The 13017-nt window shown below is 62.0% G+C and overlaps 1 protein-coding gene across 2 annotated transcripts; it reads right to left on the bottom strand.

Annotated features, from left to right (window-relative positions):
- On the bottom strand, nucleotides 1-10225 carry FAAP100 (FA core complex associated protein 100). Of its 2 annotated transcripts, none has more exons than XM_079903588.1 (10): nucleotides 9999-10225; nucleotides 9684-9802; nucleotides 7877-8838; nucleotides 6523-6679; nucleotides 5207-5979; nucleotides 4977-5113; nucleotides 3609-3725; nucleotides 1521-1607; nucleotides 964-1101; nucleotides 1-660 (listed from the first exon to the last, which is right to left on the bottom strand). In XM_079903588.1, the coding sequence occupies exons 1-9, from the start codon at nucleotides 10161-10163 to the stop codon at nucleotides 970-972; spliced, it is 2649 nt and encodes an 882-aa protein (XP_079759714.1). In that variant the 5' UTR covers nucleotides 10164-10225; the 3' UTR covers nucleotides 1-660; nucleotides 964-969. The 2 variants fall into 2 exon arrangements, with proteins under 2 accessions (XP_079759714.1, XP_079759713.1); XM_079903587.1 differs by having other exon boundaries at nucleotides 1-657.
- Between the last annotated feature and the right edge of the window lie 2792 nt (nucleotides 10226-13017).

The raw sequence follows: 13017 nt of genomic DNA, 5'->3' as shown, positions 1-13017 counted from the left end.
AGTGTCACTTCTTGAGGCGGGTGCCTCACAGGCCCTGCACACACAGCAGGAAAGCACCAGCAGGAAAGCACCGCGTGAAGTCTGGGGGAGAGACACCCCCCCCAAAGCACCGGAGCCACGCTGGGGCTGCTGTCTGCCCCCAGGGACCCTTGGAAACAATGCACAGTGCTGGGCGCTGGGTGTGGCCCCGGCCAGAGGCACCAAGTTGTTGTTTTGGCCACAGGGCACCTGCAGGAACACCCCCTCCCCCACAGTCATTGTGCTTTGGTCACAGGGAGCACCTCCCACCGGTAACCCCAGCGGCTGCAGAGAAGCGGGGCCAAGGCACCCAGAGCGAGGCGGCCGGACAGGTGTGGACAGTGCTGGACAACAGGTCTGTGGGTGGGCGGGTGGTGCTGCCAAGAGGGGCAGCCCTGGGCCCTGGGCACCACGGTGGGAATGCGACAACCACCAAAACACACCCGCCCGAGGCTCAACCCAGAAGCCCTGTCTCTGCGGCCTCTGCAGGCCGCTAGAGCAACGACGCTCCTGCTCTGGAGTCTGGACCCCATGGCCGGGGCCCTGCTTCCAAGTGGAGGGATGTCCATGATCCAGCCCCGACGTTCTGGGTGGGAGGCGGCCCAGCAGTGTCGAGGCTGAGCGCAGAGGCCGTGGCAGCTGCTGGAGGAAAGGAAGCAGTGATGCGGGAGGACGAGCAGGCCCCTGCCCAGCGGGGTCACAGACCACCTCGCTACCCTGACACACCTGCTAAACGAGCTGCCTCTTCTGAGCACACCCCCCCCCGGGGTGCCAGGTGGCTATCCGGGGGGCCAGCTGCACTCACCCCAGACCTTCCCCAGCTGTAACCAGGCCCACAGTGCCGCCCAGGTCAGGAGCCAGGTTTTCTCCATAAAACCATGAAGGTACTGTGAGTTGTTAGAGGGGCCGGAAGCAGGGACAGAGCTGGGGCAGGGTGGGGTTTACCTGGCATCACAGCAGGAGGAGGCTGGGGCTGCGGAGCTGCCTGTACACCTGCAGGAGCCTCTGGGCGGTGGCACAGGAGCTGGCTTCGTCCTCCGTGCACAGCCGGTCCCGCAGGGTCTGCACCTCCCGCAGCAGCGTCTACAGGAAGGAATGGGCGGCAACAGCTAGGGCCCCACCTTCCCACTGGGCACGTCAGCGGGTCCCTCTGGGGGACACCCACCATGCGCAGATCCTACTCGGACTGTGGTAGGTGGTCCAGGAAAAACACTCATCTGTGGCCTTAACGTGATGACCCCTCGGGACAGGAGGCGTGGCTGGGCTGAGGGAAGACCATGTCCCCAGGGGACAGGCGTGTCCTAGCCAATGTGGGACAGGTTGGAGGAGTGGCCATGCCCACTCTGTCCCCACCTCACCCCTGCAGCAGGAGCCCAGACCCGACTCGGCTGTGAGGACTGGGAGCCCCTGCCAAGCTGGGCAACACCCCAGTGCCTGTGCGTGTCCCCAGAGGAGCCCAGGCTGGGGGAAGGTTCCGGGCGTGGATCCCTGAAGGACCTCACCTCATGGTTGGCCTGGATCTGGTGGAGATACTGCAGGCGGAGGTCAGGCGGGCTGGAGCCCCGGGCAGCCTGCTCCATGACCAGCCTCTGGGGGGACACAAGGGGCACACGGCTGGAGAGGGTGCTTCTCCCGTGTGTCCCAACGTAGTGCCCGGGGCTCCTGGCACCTGTCCTCCAGCCCGCAGAGGCAGGTGGCCCTTCTCCCTCCCCGAACCATCCATCAGGCCTCCCTGCCTCGCCCCCAGTTAACCTTCACCTCGGGCGGCAGGGCATGCTAGCCCCACCCTGACGATCATTTACTTGGAAGTAACTTTCTTCTCAGCCCTTTCCCCTCACTACCCACCTCCTACCGCCACCCCTTCCCCATCCTTGGCCTCAGGCCTTGGCACCGCTGTTCCTATCTTGGCCCATGAAAGAGCTGCTTCACGTCCTGCTTTCTGGAGGCAGTCTGGCCGGCTCTCAGGGCTGAACCCAAGCTTGCAGACTGACCCAGGAAGCAAGGCTCCCGCTGGCCTCCAGGGCAGAGCACTGAGAAGAGACCCCGACACCCCAAGGGGCAGCAGGAGATGCTGCCAGTGGCAGAAGCTGCACACCTGACAAGGCCCCCCAGATTCCAAGCGGCCAGGTGAATGAACGCCAGTTGTCACGAGAACACTCCCATTCCACAAGCACAGTGTCAGCAGACGGAGGACAGAGGTCTGCAGCCCACAAGAAGATTCCCATCGAGGGAGTGTCCCCAGCGTTCCACTGGGGGCTGAAGCATGCCTCCCAAATTCACACTTGGAAGCCCCAGCTCCCAGCACCCCTGGTGATTGTGTTTGGAGAGAGGGTCTCCACAGATAATCAAGTTAAAACGAGGTCACGTGGGTTGGCTTTACTCCCATAGGACTGGTGTCCTTCTAAGAAAAGATCAGGACACGGATATGCAGAGGGATGACCATATGAGGACATAGGGAGGAGTCGGCCATCCACGCGCCCAGAAGAGAGGCCTCAGAAGGAACCACCCTGCGGACACCTGGATCCCTGTCTCCAAAGTGAACGCACTGTGTCCCATCTGCGGCACTTTGTTCCCGCAGCCCCAGGACACTAACTCCCCTTCTTGCTGGAAGTCTGGTCGGTATGCTCCTCTCCCGGCTTCTCACTAACTGTCCACCTCTCAACTGCCGCGCTCAGCGGGTCTGGAGACAGCCCTGCTTGTTTCAGGCCCGCAAGAGCAACACGGGGCGCCCCCTGGGGGAGAGAAATGCAGGCGTGGGAGCTCTGCTCTAGGGACAGGGGACTCCCGAGCCCGGGAGTGAAGCCATGGATGTGCCACAGCAGGGCCATCACAGTAGTGCCTGAGGGGGACCTCTGGTCATGGCTTGGCCCCCAGGCTCGCCTGGGTGCACTGGTAGGTCTAGAACAGCAGCCTCGGATCCCTGGCGGAGCTTGGACTGCAGGTTCTCCGACTCTTGGGGTCTGGGGTGGGGCCTGGGGACGTGCACCAAGTTCCCAGGTGAGGCTGACACAAAGTCCATGTTTAAGGAAAAGCGTGGGAATCAGTTGATAACTGCCACCTCGGACCCCTCTGCGCAGCCGAGGGTGCACACACTCAGAACAGGCAGGAGATGGGCCACCTGACCCTGTGCCCAGCCTGCCAAGGGCACTAGCTGACAGCTTCCCTCCGGAACACAAAGACCTCCCCTCAGATCCTGGGCTTGAAGCCCCAGCAGCCGCGCGGCAGTGAAGCAGCAGGAAGGGCCCCTGGGGCTGTGTGTATGCGAGGGGCTGGCGGCCAACTCCCGCTTTCTTGGCGAAGATGTGGAGGCCCAGACGAGCAGACACCTGGTCCCAGGGCCCGAGCATGGCTTCTCCATGCGAGTGTAGAAGAAATCTCACGCTGGTCTCCAGCGGACTGTCTCCCTTTACCACGTGTGCTCACAGGCCACTAGGAGCTACTGCCAGGAGGGTGAGCAGCAAGTCCCCACCCACCTCCCAACCGCCCACAGCTTACCTGCAACCCCAGGCAGGAAGCCACAGACCACCAGGGTCCTGTGTCCCCACCACCCCACAGAGACTTCCCAAACAAGCCCATGATGACCGACAGACCTGCAAACGCCCGACGATGGCGTGGTGTGCCCTGCACATGTTGGCCAGAGAGGAGCTCTCCACCTGGATCTCCATGGCCTGGATGGGCCCTGCTGGGCACAGGTCGGTCACAGCCACCTGCAACACACAAGGAACGTCACTGGCCGTCCACAGCCCTGACCTGCCCGAGGGCAGCGTGGCCGGCGGGAGTGTCCAAGCTGGCAGCGGCGCGTGAAGCCTGGGCTCGCGCTCTACATCCCACTGTGGGCAAAGCTCAGGGGGCTCCCGGGGCTGATCTCCACACTCAACGTGAATTTTCACCTGAAGAACCAGCTAGCCAAGCAACAGCAAAGCTGCTCCTTTGGAATATCTGTCCAGGAAGACCCCTCTTCCCTCGGCACCCAGATCCGTGGCACTCACTCAGTGCCTGCTGTGGCTGCACTGCCACGGACAGCCCACGCCTGGACCCACCATGGCCCACACTGTGCATCCTGAGGCACTAGACAGCAGGGTCAGGGTTGCAGGTGTGAGAACAGGGAGGGGGCTGGGCAAGTGAGGTCAGCCCAGTGCCCTCCAGCCAAACATGAGATCTGGCGAAGATGGGTGAGAGCCAGGACACAAGGCAAGACCCCAGGGGCCTAGGGACCTTAGGAAGGACTCTGTCTCCGGCAGCTCTTCCTTCTGGAATCGTAGGACGCACTGGGGCACCCACCCCTCTCTGCCACCTGCAGAACCACCACCAGGCCCCAGGGACACCCGACCTTGACACTGCCTAATCGTGGCCTGACCTGAAAAGGCTGTCTAGTGGGCAGCCTCCAACCACCATCCTCAGCAAGGTGTGCCCGGCCACACGGGATGCTCCGCCAGAGCTTCCAACGCAGTAGCACAAGGGTCTGCTGGACATGACCCCGAGGCTGCCAGGAGGGTCTCGGGAAGGAAGGTTTGTGCGAGGAATGGGGCTAGAGGACTGAGCTCCACCTTGGTGTCTCAGCGGCCCCTGCACATGGGGCGTCTGTGATGGGGCCCGGCACCCTGGTGGTCTAGGGGTTTAGTGGCCTGGAGTCTGGAGTCGCTCGTGCTGCCCCTGGGGGTACAAGTGAGCAACCCGCTCGGGCTGGCTGTGAACTCCAGCAGTACGCAGGGCAGGGGCCACGCGTGGAGAGCGCTGGACAGGGCGGTACTCATGGAGACCTGGCTGGGAGCCGACGCTGCCCCTGGCCCCACGAAGGCCACCCCATCACAGCCCGCCTCTCGAACTCGGATGTGTCGGAATCCTCTGGAGGGTGGGCCCCAGAATCTGATTCCTCTCGAGCAACCCAGGGACCCTACTCAGAACTGCTGATGTCGAGGCCGATTTCCCCACAGGCAGGACAGCTGACCCCTGCTTGCCTCGCGGATGATGAGGTGGACATCAGTGCCATCTGGGGCCACTCCCTGGACGGAGGACAGTGCTTGGGCCCTCACGATGTCCGCGATGGCATTCTCGGCAAGGAGCCACTGCAGGGTGGCAGAACACAGGGACACGCCTGGAGGAGAGAGGTGCGGCTGTGAGGCCGATCAGATCCTGGGAGAGGGAGGAAGGGTCCCAGGCCTCAGCGAAGCCAGCTGGTGCCACCAACCTGCGTGATCGTCCCCTAGGGCGGCCCTGAGCAACTCCGCCGACACCTTGACGGTGGCCACTGACGGGGGCAGGTACTTGGCCCGCAGGGACGCTGGTCCTGCGGGCTGGCTGACCGGCCCGCAGCAAGTTTCCAGGAAGGTGTGGATGGGGTCCCTGGCAGGGCTGAGTGGGCCCAGGGCCTGCGTGTGGGGTGCAGCCAGGCCGGGGAAGCGCAGGCCCTGCAGCATGTCCACCGTGTGCTCGCTCAGGGGCAGGCACACGCCGTCCTGCTCAGGCAGGACGTCAGGGGTGCGTTCGTTCGAAGAGGGGTCCTTGAAAGGGTCCGTGAGGGCAAGGGCCCCACCCACGACCTCCCTGAGGCTGTAGAAGAGTGCGCAGGACACGGTCACGGGCAGGTCAAGCGCACCGTCCTCTCCCGGGCCCAGAGGCAGCGTCACCTCACGCTGACCGCCAGGGCCGAGCTGGTCCACGGGGATGGTGTAGGTGATGGCCGAGACAGCCGAGTCCAGGTCCAAGGCCCGGGAGCTGCGGCGCACCTGGATGCACAGGGCCCAGCCCCGGTCCAGGCTGAAGCCGCTGCTGTTCTCCAGCAGGCAGGTAGCTGTCAGCACGTCCTGCAGCTGCAGGCGGCTCCAGGAGGTGCTGATGGTGCAGGAGATGGGCCTGGGACCCTCCCGGCTCGACAGCAGGGCGCAGCTCACGTTCATGGCTTCGTTGAGGCAGGTCAGGGCCTTGTCCCGCTGGTCAACCGCCTTCTTCAGAGAAGACACTCTGGAAACAGACATGGCTGCTGAGGGAGGGCCCAGACCTCGTTCTTCCTCGAGCGTCAGGTGAAGAGTCCCCACCTCAGGGGCTCCTGTCCTGCCCATGCAATCGTCTGACCCAACCTCCTTCTCCAGCAGCAGAGGATGGAGCTGGGGCAGCCTGTACTTGGCAGCCTGGCCTCGCCCACCGGGCTCACGGAGACTTCCCCCCACCCCCTTCAGGGCCACTGAGCCAGGGGTGCCCACGGTGGGGCTGGCCACCCCCACCGGGCTCCCCAACGTGTTCCAAGTTGGCTCCTTTGCTCCTCTGCGGTGCCACAGTGACATCCCAGAGGATGGCAGGCACCCTAGAAATGACCCTAAAACACAGGGGCTTGGCGCCCACAGCTGGCCTTTAGTGCCGCCTTTGGCCAGGCAACACAACGTCTGGGGCTATCGCGGGGGTCAGAGGCAAAGTAACAGGCCTGTCCCGGACCAGTGCCACCACCCAGGACACCGCCTTCCGTGGACACCATGCCAGCCTCTGCCCGAGTCTCAGCCCACTGGTCACCTCTCAGAGACAGTGCCAATTCCAGACAGCAACTCCTTAATTTTTTGGCCAGCATTCGCCGAGGTCACTCTGGTGGGGTGAGGCGTCTCAGAGTGCGGGTCCAGGCTGCAGGTCATCAGCCGGCCTTTGGCAGACAGGGCCAGGAGCTCAGCACCCCCTGCAGGCGGACACACATGGGGCCTGGTCAACGGGCAGGGAGAGGCATGCTGCTGGGAACATGCAGCAGTTCCCAGGACTCAGATAAGTGTTGGCAGAACGCCTGTGCTCAGGTGAGGAAAAGAGGGTTCTGGAGACATCCCCGAAGAGCCTGGGGTGTGTACTGGGCTGGGCATATGCTGTGAAGGGCCCTCCCTGGGACTGGGTGTCAGCACAGCAGAGGTGTCATCTTATACATGGACAGGACTAAAAGGGACCAGACAAGGGCCATCAAATCAGCTGGGTGCATCCCCCCTTCAACAGCCCTCCCAATCCCTAGCAAAGCTGCTCTGAGATTTCCTAAGAGAAGGAGGTGCTACACAGGCCCCAGGCCTCCTCCACTGGCCAGTCGGCTCTCACTGGGGCCTTTCTGGAAGCCTGCCACCTCTCCTCGACATCTTTCTGTCTCCTTTCCCACTCCTGGCCTACCAGGGAGCTCCCCGGGAAACAGGCTCCATCTCCTGTGACCTGCTGGTTCTCCAAGTCCAGTACCACTAGGCCCTGAGACCCACCCAGAGGTGTGGCTCCCCCATTCCCTGCCACATGTGTCTCTCTTTCCCTGTGGGAAAGACAGCAGTCTTTTCACTTCAAAAGCATTTCTTTCGTATCAAGTATGGTCCACGGTAGGCCTTACAATGCATTCTTAGGCTATCTTAAGGGGAATATGCGCTAGGGGGAGGGGGGCTCTTATATCTCCCCCTTAACATTGGGCAAACATGGCTGAAACCCCCTCCGGTTCTGTCTGGGGAGAACACACACATCAGAGCTTGGCGATGCCCCCTGCCTTTGGTGCAGGGTGGACTCGTTGGAGGCCACATGGTAAGGAAGTGTGAAAAAAACCCATAAAGGTTTGACCTAAACCAATTTGAATTTCCATTGCACTACTGGCCATGGGAAGATGCTCTTGCCCAGGGTCACTCAGGTGTAGACCCTACCCAGGCAGAGTAGCACAGCCCCCGCCCCTAAACCCACACAGGACCCCAAGACAAGAAGCATCAACCATGAGGCTATGCCAGGGGAGGGTAGGCCTGCCTGGGCAGTTTTATGGAGAACAGGAATGAGGCAGGGAGAGGAGAACGGACAGTTCACAGGGAGGAGACATCAAAGAGGCTCCACCCACCCCATGGCTTTGGTTTTTGCTTTCAGCCGTGGCTCGTACCTTCAGGCGCCCTAGATGACACAGAGAGGGTGACGACGCTGCAGACACTCAAGCTGGCTGGACACAGCAGAGGGGGCAGGCCTCCTGGGGCCCCGTCACGCTGCGTGAGGTCCCAGGGGCAGACCTCCTGAGCCAGGTCCACTACACAGAGGTCCGAGGGGGTGCTGTGGTACACACGGCCGCCCCTGCCGCAGGCCGCACAGAGCACAGGCCCCGGGAGGCTGTACTCCCGCAGCTCTGGCACCAGATGCCCTGCCTCGTCCCAGCTGGCCTTGATGGCCAGTGTCCGGCCATGGTGACCAAGTGCCACCAGGCAGTCACAGTACACGTCCTCCACATCCTCGGACAGCGGCTCTGTCCTCAAGGCTCCAATGAAGATGACAGGCTCTTCCAGGTGATGGAGGATCTTGACAAGGGCCTTCGGATCACCAGGGGCAGACCTAGAGGTGACCAGGGTCTTGAGGACCACACAGCAGAGCTGGCCATCGGGGAGACCGCAGAGGATCACGGGCGACTCCAGGAGGGAGGCATCGGTTCCAAAGAGTAGCCCAAAGAGGGCTCCCTCCAGCGTGACGCCCCCAGAGCCCCACGGGTGGCCATGTGGGGCCCTGGAGCCTGGTGGTGACGCACAGCACAGCACTGGGAGGAAGCGGGGGGCTGTGGGCTCCCCCAGGCTCCCAGCTGGGGGGGTGCAGGTGGACAACTCCACCTCGCCAATCTGGCCTCCGGGCCTAGGGTCCTCCCCTGGACACGGACACTCAAACAGCTGCACCTTCCACTGGGTGGGGCCCTGTGCCAGGGTGATGAGCACGTCATCGAGCACGGTGAAGGCATGCAGTGTGGCACTGGGGAGCACACAGGTGTCTGGGTGCACGGGGATCACAGGGACAGGGAGCTCATCGACCTGCCCATCCTCACTGTCCTGGTCGTCCCTGTCATCCTTGTCATCCCGGCTCACAGACCTTTGAGAACACAGGCAAATGTCAGTTACAGTGCTCACAAGCTCCCTTCGTGACAGCCTACCACTGACATGATGGGCCTGGGGTCTGTACAAGGAGCGATCTCAGTGACTTATAGCCACCAGGGAGCAGCTGGCGTGCCACAGTGCCTCCCACCTGCTCCACGGACTGCTTGGCTCCCCACCAGTCGCCCAGGGACACGTGCATAATAGGATGTACCAAGCCTTCCAGAAATGGGGTTTGGACAGAAAATTCTCATCAGTGCAGAACTGTCAGACCCCCAAGGCCTCAGCCGTGAATCACACCTGCTACCTTTTTATTTTCTAAACCAGTAGTGAATAGGTGCCCGAGTCTAGGCTCTAGGCTCTGCACTGGTACTGAGGGGTGGCGGAGGCGGGGGTGGGATGGTGAAACTCCTTTAACCACTGACTCAGGGTTCACAGAGACCCACCTCATAGGTGTGTCATGCCAGACCCACCAAGGCCCATCAAAGCCAAAGGGGCAGCATCCTGCTCCGGCTGCAGACTCAGCCGCTTGAACCCCGTTTACTAAGAATTCTCTGTGAGCAGGAGCCTGTTAGAGAAGGCAGGTGCTGAGGACAGGGGCCCCCAAGACTTCAGAGCTGGCCCTGAGCCCACCATCCCCACCTTGGAGGCCTGGTGAGTGCTCATTCTGAACCCAGTCCAGGGGTAAAAGGACCGTATAGGTCACAGGGGCAGTGTTTGAGGAGGGCAGGGAAGTACCAGTCAGAGACAGCGAGAAGCCCATCTGAGGCCATGTTCGCCTCAACCCCGGAGAGGCAAGTGTGGACCCGCCCAAAGCAGTGCCGTCCAGCGACCATGCCTCACCTGCTCGCCTGGTCCAAAGACAAGCAGTAGATGCCACTCCGGGCGCACAGAACGTAGAGCGCCCTGCGAAGGGCCAGGAGCTCCAGGTGCCACACCTTACCGGGAAACTTGTACACGGCCTGGACGTCCGGGGAGAACGCAGAGTCAGGCCGGGCGCGTGGGGCCCAGAAGAGGCGGAGTACAAACTCCTCAAATACGCCGGGCCTTCGGTGGATTCCCGCCCGGCCCCGCCCCCTCCAGGGCTCAGGAACCCCGCTCCACTCCGCCCCGCCCTCTCCCCAGGTCCCTGGCCCCTCCCCGGCAGGGGGTGCTCACGATCAGCAGCCGCCCCTCCCGGTCGTAGACATAGACCAGCTCGCTCCCGGTGGACAGGAAGACCTCCGCCCCGTGGCACAGCACGCGAGGCTTGCCCACCGCCAGGCCTCCGAGCGGGCAGCAGAAGCCCGCCAGGTATTCGACCCGCGGCGCGAGGCCGGCCATCGTGGGGTCGCCAGGGAGCCCGGCCACCGGAGGGGTCTCGAGCTCGCAGCGCCGGTGCCAGGGGCGGGACGGGGCGCGGCGCTTTACGGCCGCCCAGGTCGCAGCGCGGCCTCCGCCGTACAGCGGCGTGGCGGGGGCGGGGCCGGATCCGGGGGCGGGGCGGCTGCGCGTCAGGTGTTGGGGTCCCCGCGGGAACCCAGGCCCCTGGGTCGAAGGTCACGCCGTTGAGGTAAAGCTAGTGGACACAGAACGGTTTGGCAAAGGGCCAACGTGTTTAAAGCCAAACACGGGAAGCCCAAGGGCGTTGGTCTCTCCACTCGTCCGTCCTCCCCCGGGGCTCCATTGGACCCGCCCGAAGTCGCGCTTCCCTCGTGCGCCCGAGGGCCGGCCGGGCCGGCTCCGGGACCCGGGCAAGTACACTGACTTCCCCAGGGCGGCGGCCCGTCAGAACGCGTCTCCTCCGAGCGGACGGTGCGCTCCTAAAGTGACCTTCTAGCGTTCTGGGGGGCGGTTAGATCTGCGAATTCTAGGAGGGGGCGGGCAGTGTCAGGTCTTGCCACTTCCACAGCCGGGGGCTGGGGGGAGGGACCCTCGGTCTGGGATGAGTCTCCTCCTTCTGAGCTGCTGAGACACACCCACGCCTACCCCGTCCCCAGGACACTGCTGCGTCTGAGCTTAACATGGACAGAAGTGTCCCTTCTTTCATGGCTGAACGAACTGTCTGTGGGTGTGTTGGTCTGAACGGACAGTGGGGAAAAAGGGTAAGCCAGAGGAATTCTGGGTTGAGGGCAGAAGACCATGAAGAAAATGACTGGCTGGACCTTGGTAAGGGGGGCAGCTCACCATCAGTCAGCGTGGAGGGTCAGGGTGAAGACAGGGCAAGACACCTCTCCTTCCCAACCCTGTCCTCCAAGGCTCTGGGGAGAGGTGCCTATCAAAGGGGCCAAGAGTTCTCCGAATGAGACAGACCCAGAGCGACCCTGAAAGGTGCCTGCAGACAGGTCAATCACACCCCTCTCCTTTAAGAAGCCAATGGGAGAGGCTCCAAGGTCAAACACTTATGAATGAAAGAGGCATCTGGAGGGGTGTGGCCAGACAGGGCAAGTTGAAGGAGCCCAGCTGCCAAGTGTTTTCTGGGCTTGAGTTAAGCTGACCGCACCAAGGCTGGTGTACCTGCCAAAACAAAGAACCAGTAGCAAAAGTTCTAATTCCCCTTGTTGAGGTTGGTGCTCAACCCCCAGGGCAGTGGACCTCTACTGTTCCAGTGTTTCTGGGTTGGACCCAGCATCAATATGGCATTTGCAGTCTGTCATTTGCCCTCTCAAGACCAGCTCCCATGTGGCTTTTGGAACTAGAAGTGAGGACATGGTCCTTTCAAGAGAAACACCACTCTGAATCCCACCTCCACCCCCCACCCCCCCCAACCTGAGTGCACAAGTGTTCTTGGCTGGTCTTCTGACCACCAATCCTTGTGGCCACATGCTCACACCAATTCCCAACCTGGCCCTCCCAGACTATTTCCAAGGGAAACCAAGGGAACCACACCAGGATTGTCCTAGAGAAAATGACCACATGGGGAAGTGCATCTGGGAGGTGGGCTAAGCTGGCCAGGCCTCACCTCCCAGGTTCAGCCCTGACTGGCCAGGCACTGTAAAGTTGGTCATTCCTCCCTCCCACTCCCTTCTGCTCAGGGGGGCTAGCAGGCTCCTGGCCCCAAGTCCAGGCAAGACCCACACTGTGATACAAGGATTTATGACCATCAGCAGTCTATCTAAACAGCGAGGGGGCCCTGAACGCTGATCCCCCCAGAGGTTACAGAGCAAAGGGCTTAGCCAGCTCAGGGGTGATGTGGAGTGAGGGGCCCCTCATGTGGGTGTACCTGGAAGGCCTGTGGCAGGAGGCCTGTGAGACAGCAGAGCGTGCTGTGGACAGTCAGTGGTCTCTATGCCACATGTGGGGGCTACATCTTCCCAAGGACAAACTACCACCAGACAGCATTAGGGGTGGGGAGGGACAGGACACAGCATGTGCAGGGAAGCTGCAGGCTGTGCCAGGCACTTATAGGCAGCACAGCCTGCCAACATGTTGAACATGCCAGGAAAGGGGGTGGCAGGACCCTGAGTTCTATTTCCAAGCAGTACACTCCACTTGCTTGATTTCAGGGGGAGGGATGACGTTCCAGAACCTCATCACTTCACAGAACCAACAAGCCCAGCAGCCTGAGCCACAGAGAGAGCAGGACACTGCTGGTAAAAGTAGGCAAGCTCAGGGACAGGACTGGAGCCAGGTGCTGAGGGCCCACCCACCCCAGTCCAGAAGCTAGGCTGGGCCTGCCTCTCCCCAGGGCCCCTTGGACATCAGTGGGCAGTGTTTCTTACATACTTGTTCAGGAGCAGTGAGCCAGTGGCCAAAGGACAGAATGGGTTGTAAGGTGCGTGTGAAGGCTGGTAACTGAACATCAGGGGGAGCGCCCCCTGGCTGTCACTCGACAAGTGTCCCCTCCAGGCCTTGCTCCCCTTGCATCTGTGCAAGCCTGGGGGATTCTGGGCACTATCCTTCACCTGCCGCCTGGCGGAGTGCACCTCACCCACCACGAAGAGGCCAGGAGCAGCCACATGGCTGACAGGCAGAAAAGGTGCAGAAAAGGCATGGAGGGAGGCCAGGCTCTGCTCCTCCAGTGGACATTACACTGGGAGCACAGGGCCAAGGAGCCTGGGCAGGAGGAGTGGGTCTCTACCCTTCAATACTCTAAACATGTCAGCAGAGAACAGTGATGTGTGGAGGGGAAAGTCATCAAGTCGCCTGACAAGGTAGGCAAGTCAAGGCTCGGGGCAGGGAGAGGCCTTGGGGCCCA

This window comes from Stenella coeruleoalba (assembly GCF_951394435.1).
Source record: "Stenella coeruleoalba genome assembly, chromosome: 19".
NCBI classification, from domain to species: Eukaryota; Metazoa; Chordata; class Mammalia; order Artiodactyla; family Delphinidae; genus Stenella; species Stenella coeruleoalba.
The sequence above is the reverse complement of the archived record's forward strand: the minus strand, read 5'-3'. Positions and strand labels throughout refer to the sequence as shown.

Coding starts and splice junctions, on each gene's coding strand:
- FAAP100 (XM_079903588.1), bottom strand. CDS start 10,163: ATGGCCGGCCTCGCGCCGCGGGTCGAATACCTGGCGGGCTTCTGCTGC. Junction 9,803..9,998: donor GGGAGGGGCGGCTGCTGATC/GTGAGCACCCCC, acceptor CCGGACGTCCAG/GCCGTGTACAAGTTTCCCGG. Junction 8,839..9,683: donor TCTTTGGACCAGGCGAGCAG/GTGAGGCATGGT, acceptor GTGTTCTCAAAG/GTCTGTGAGCCGGGATGACA.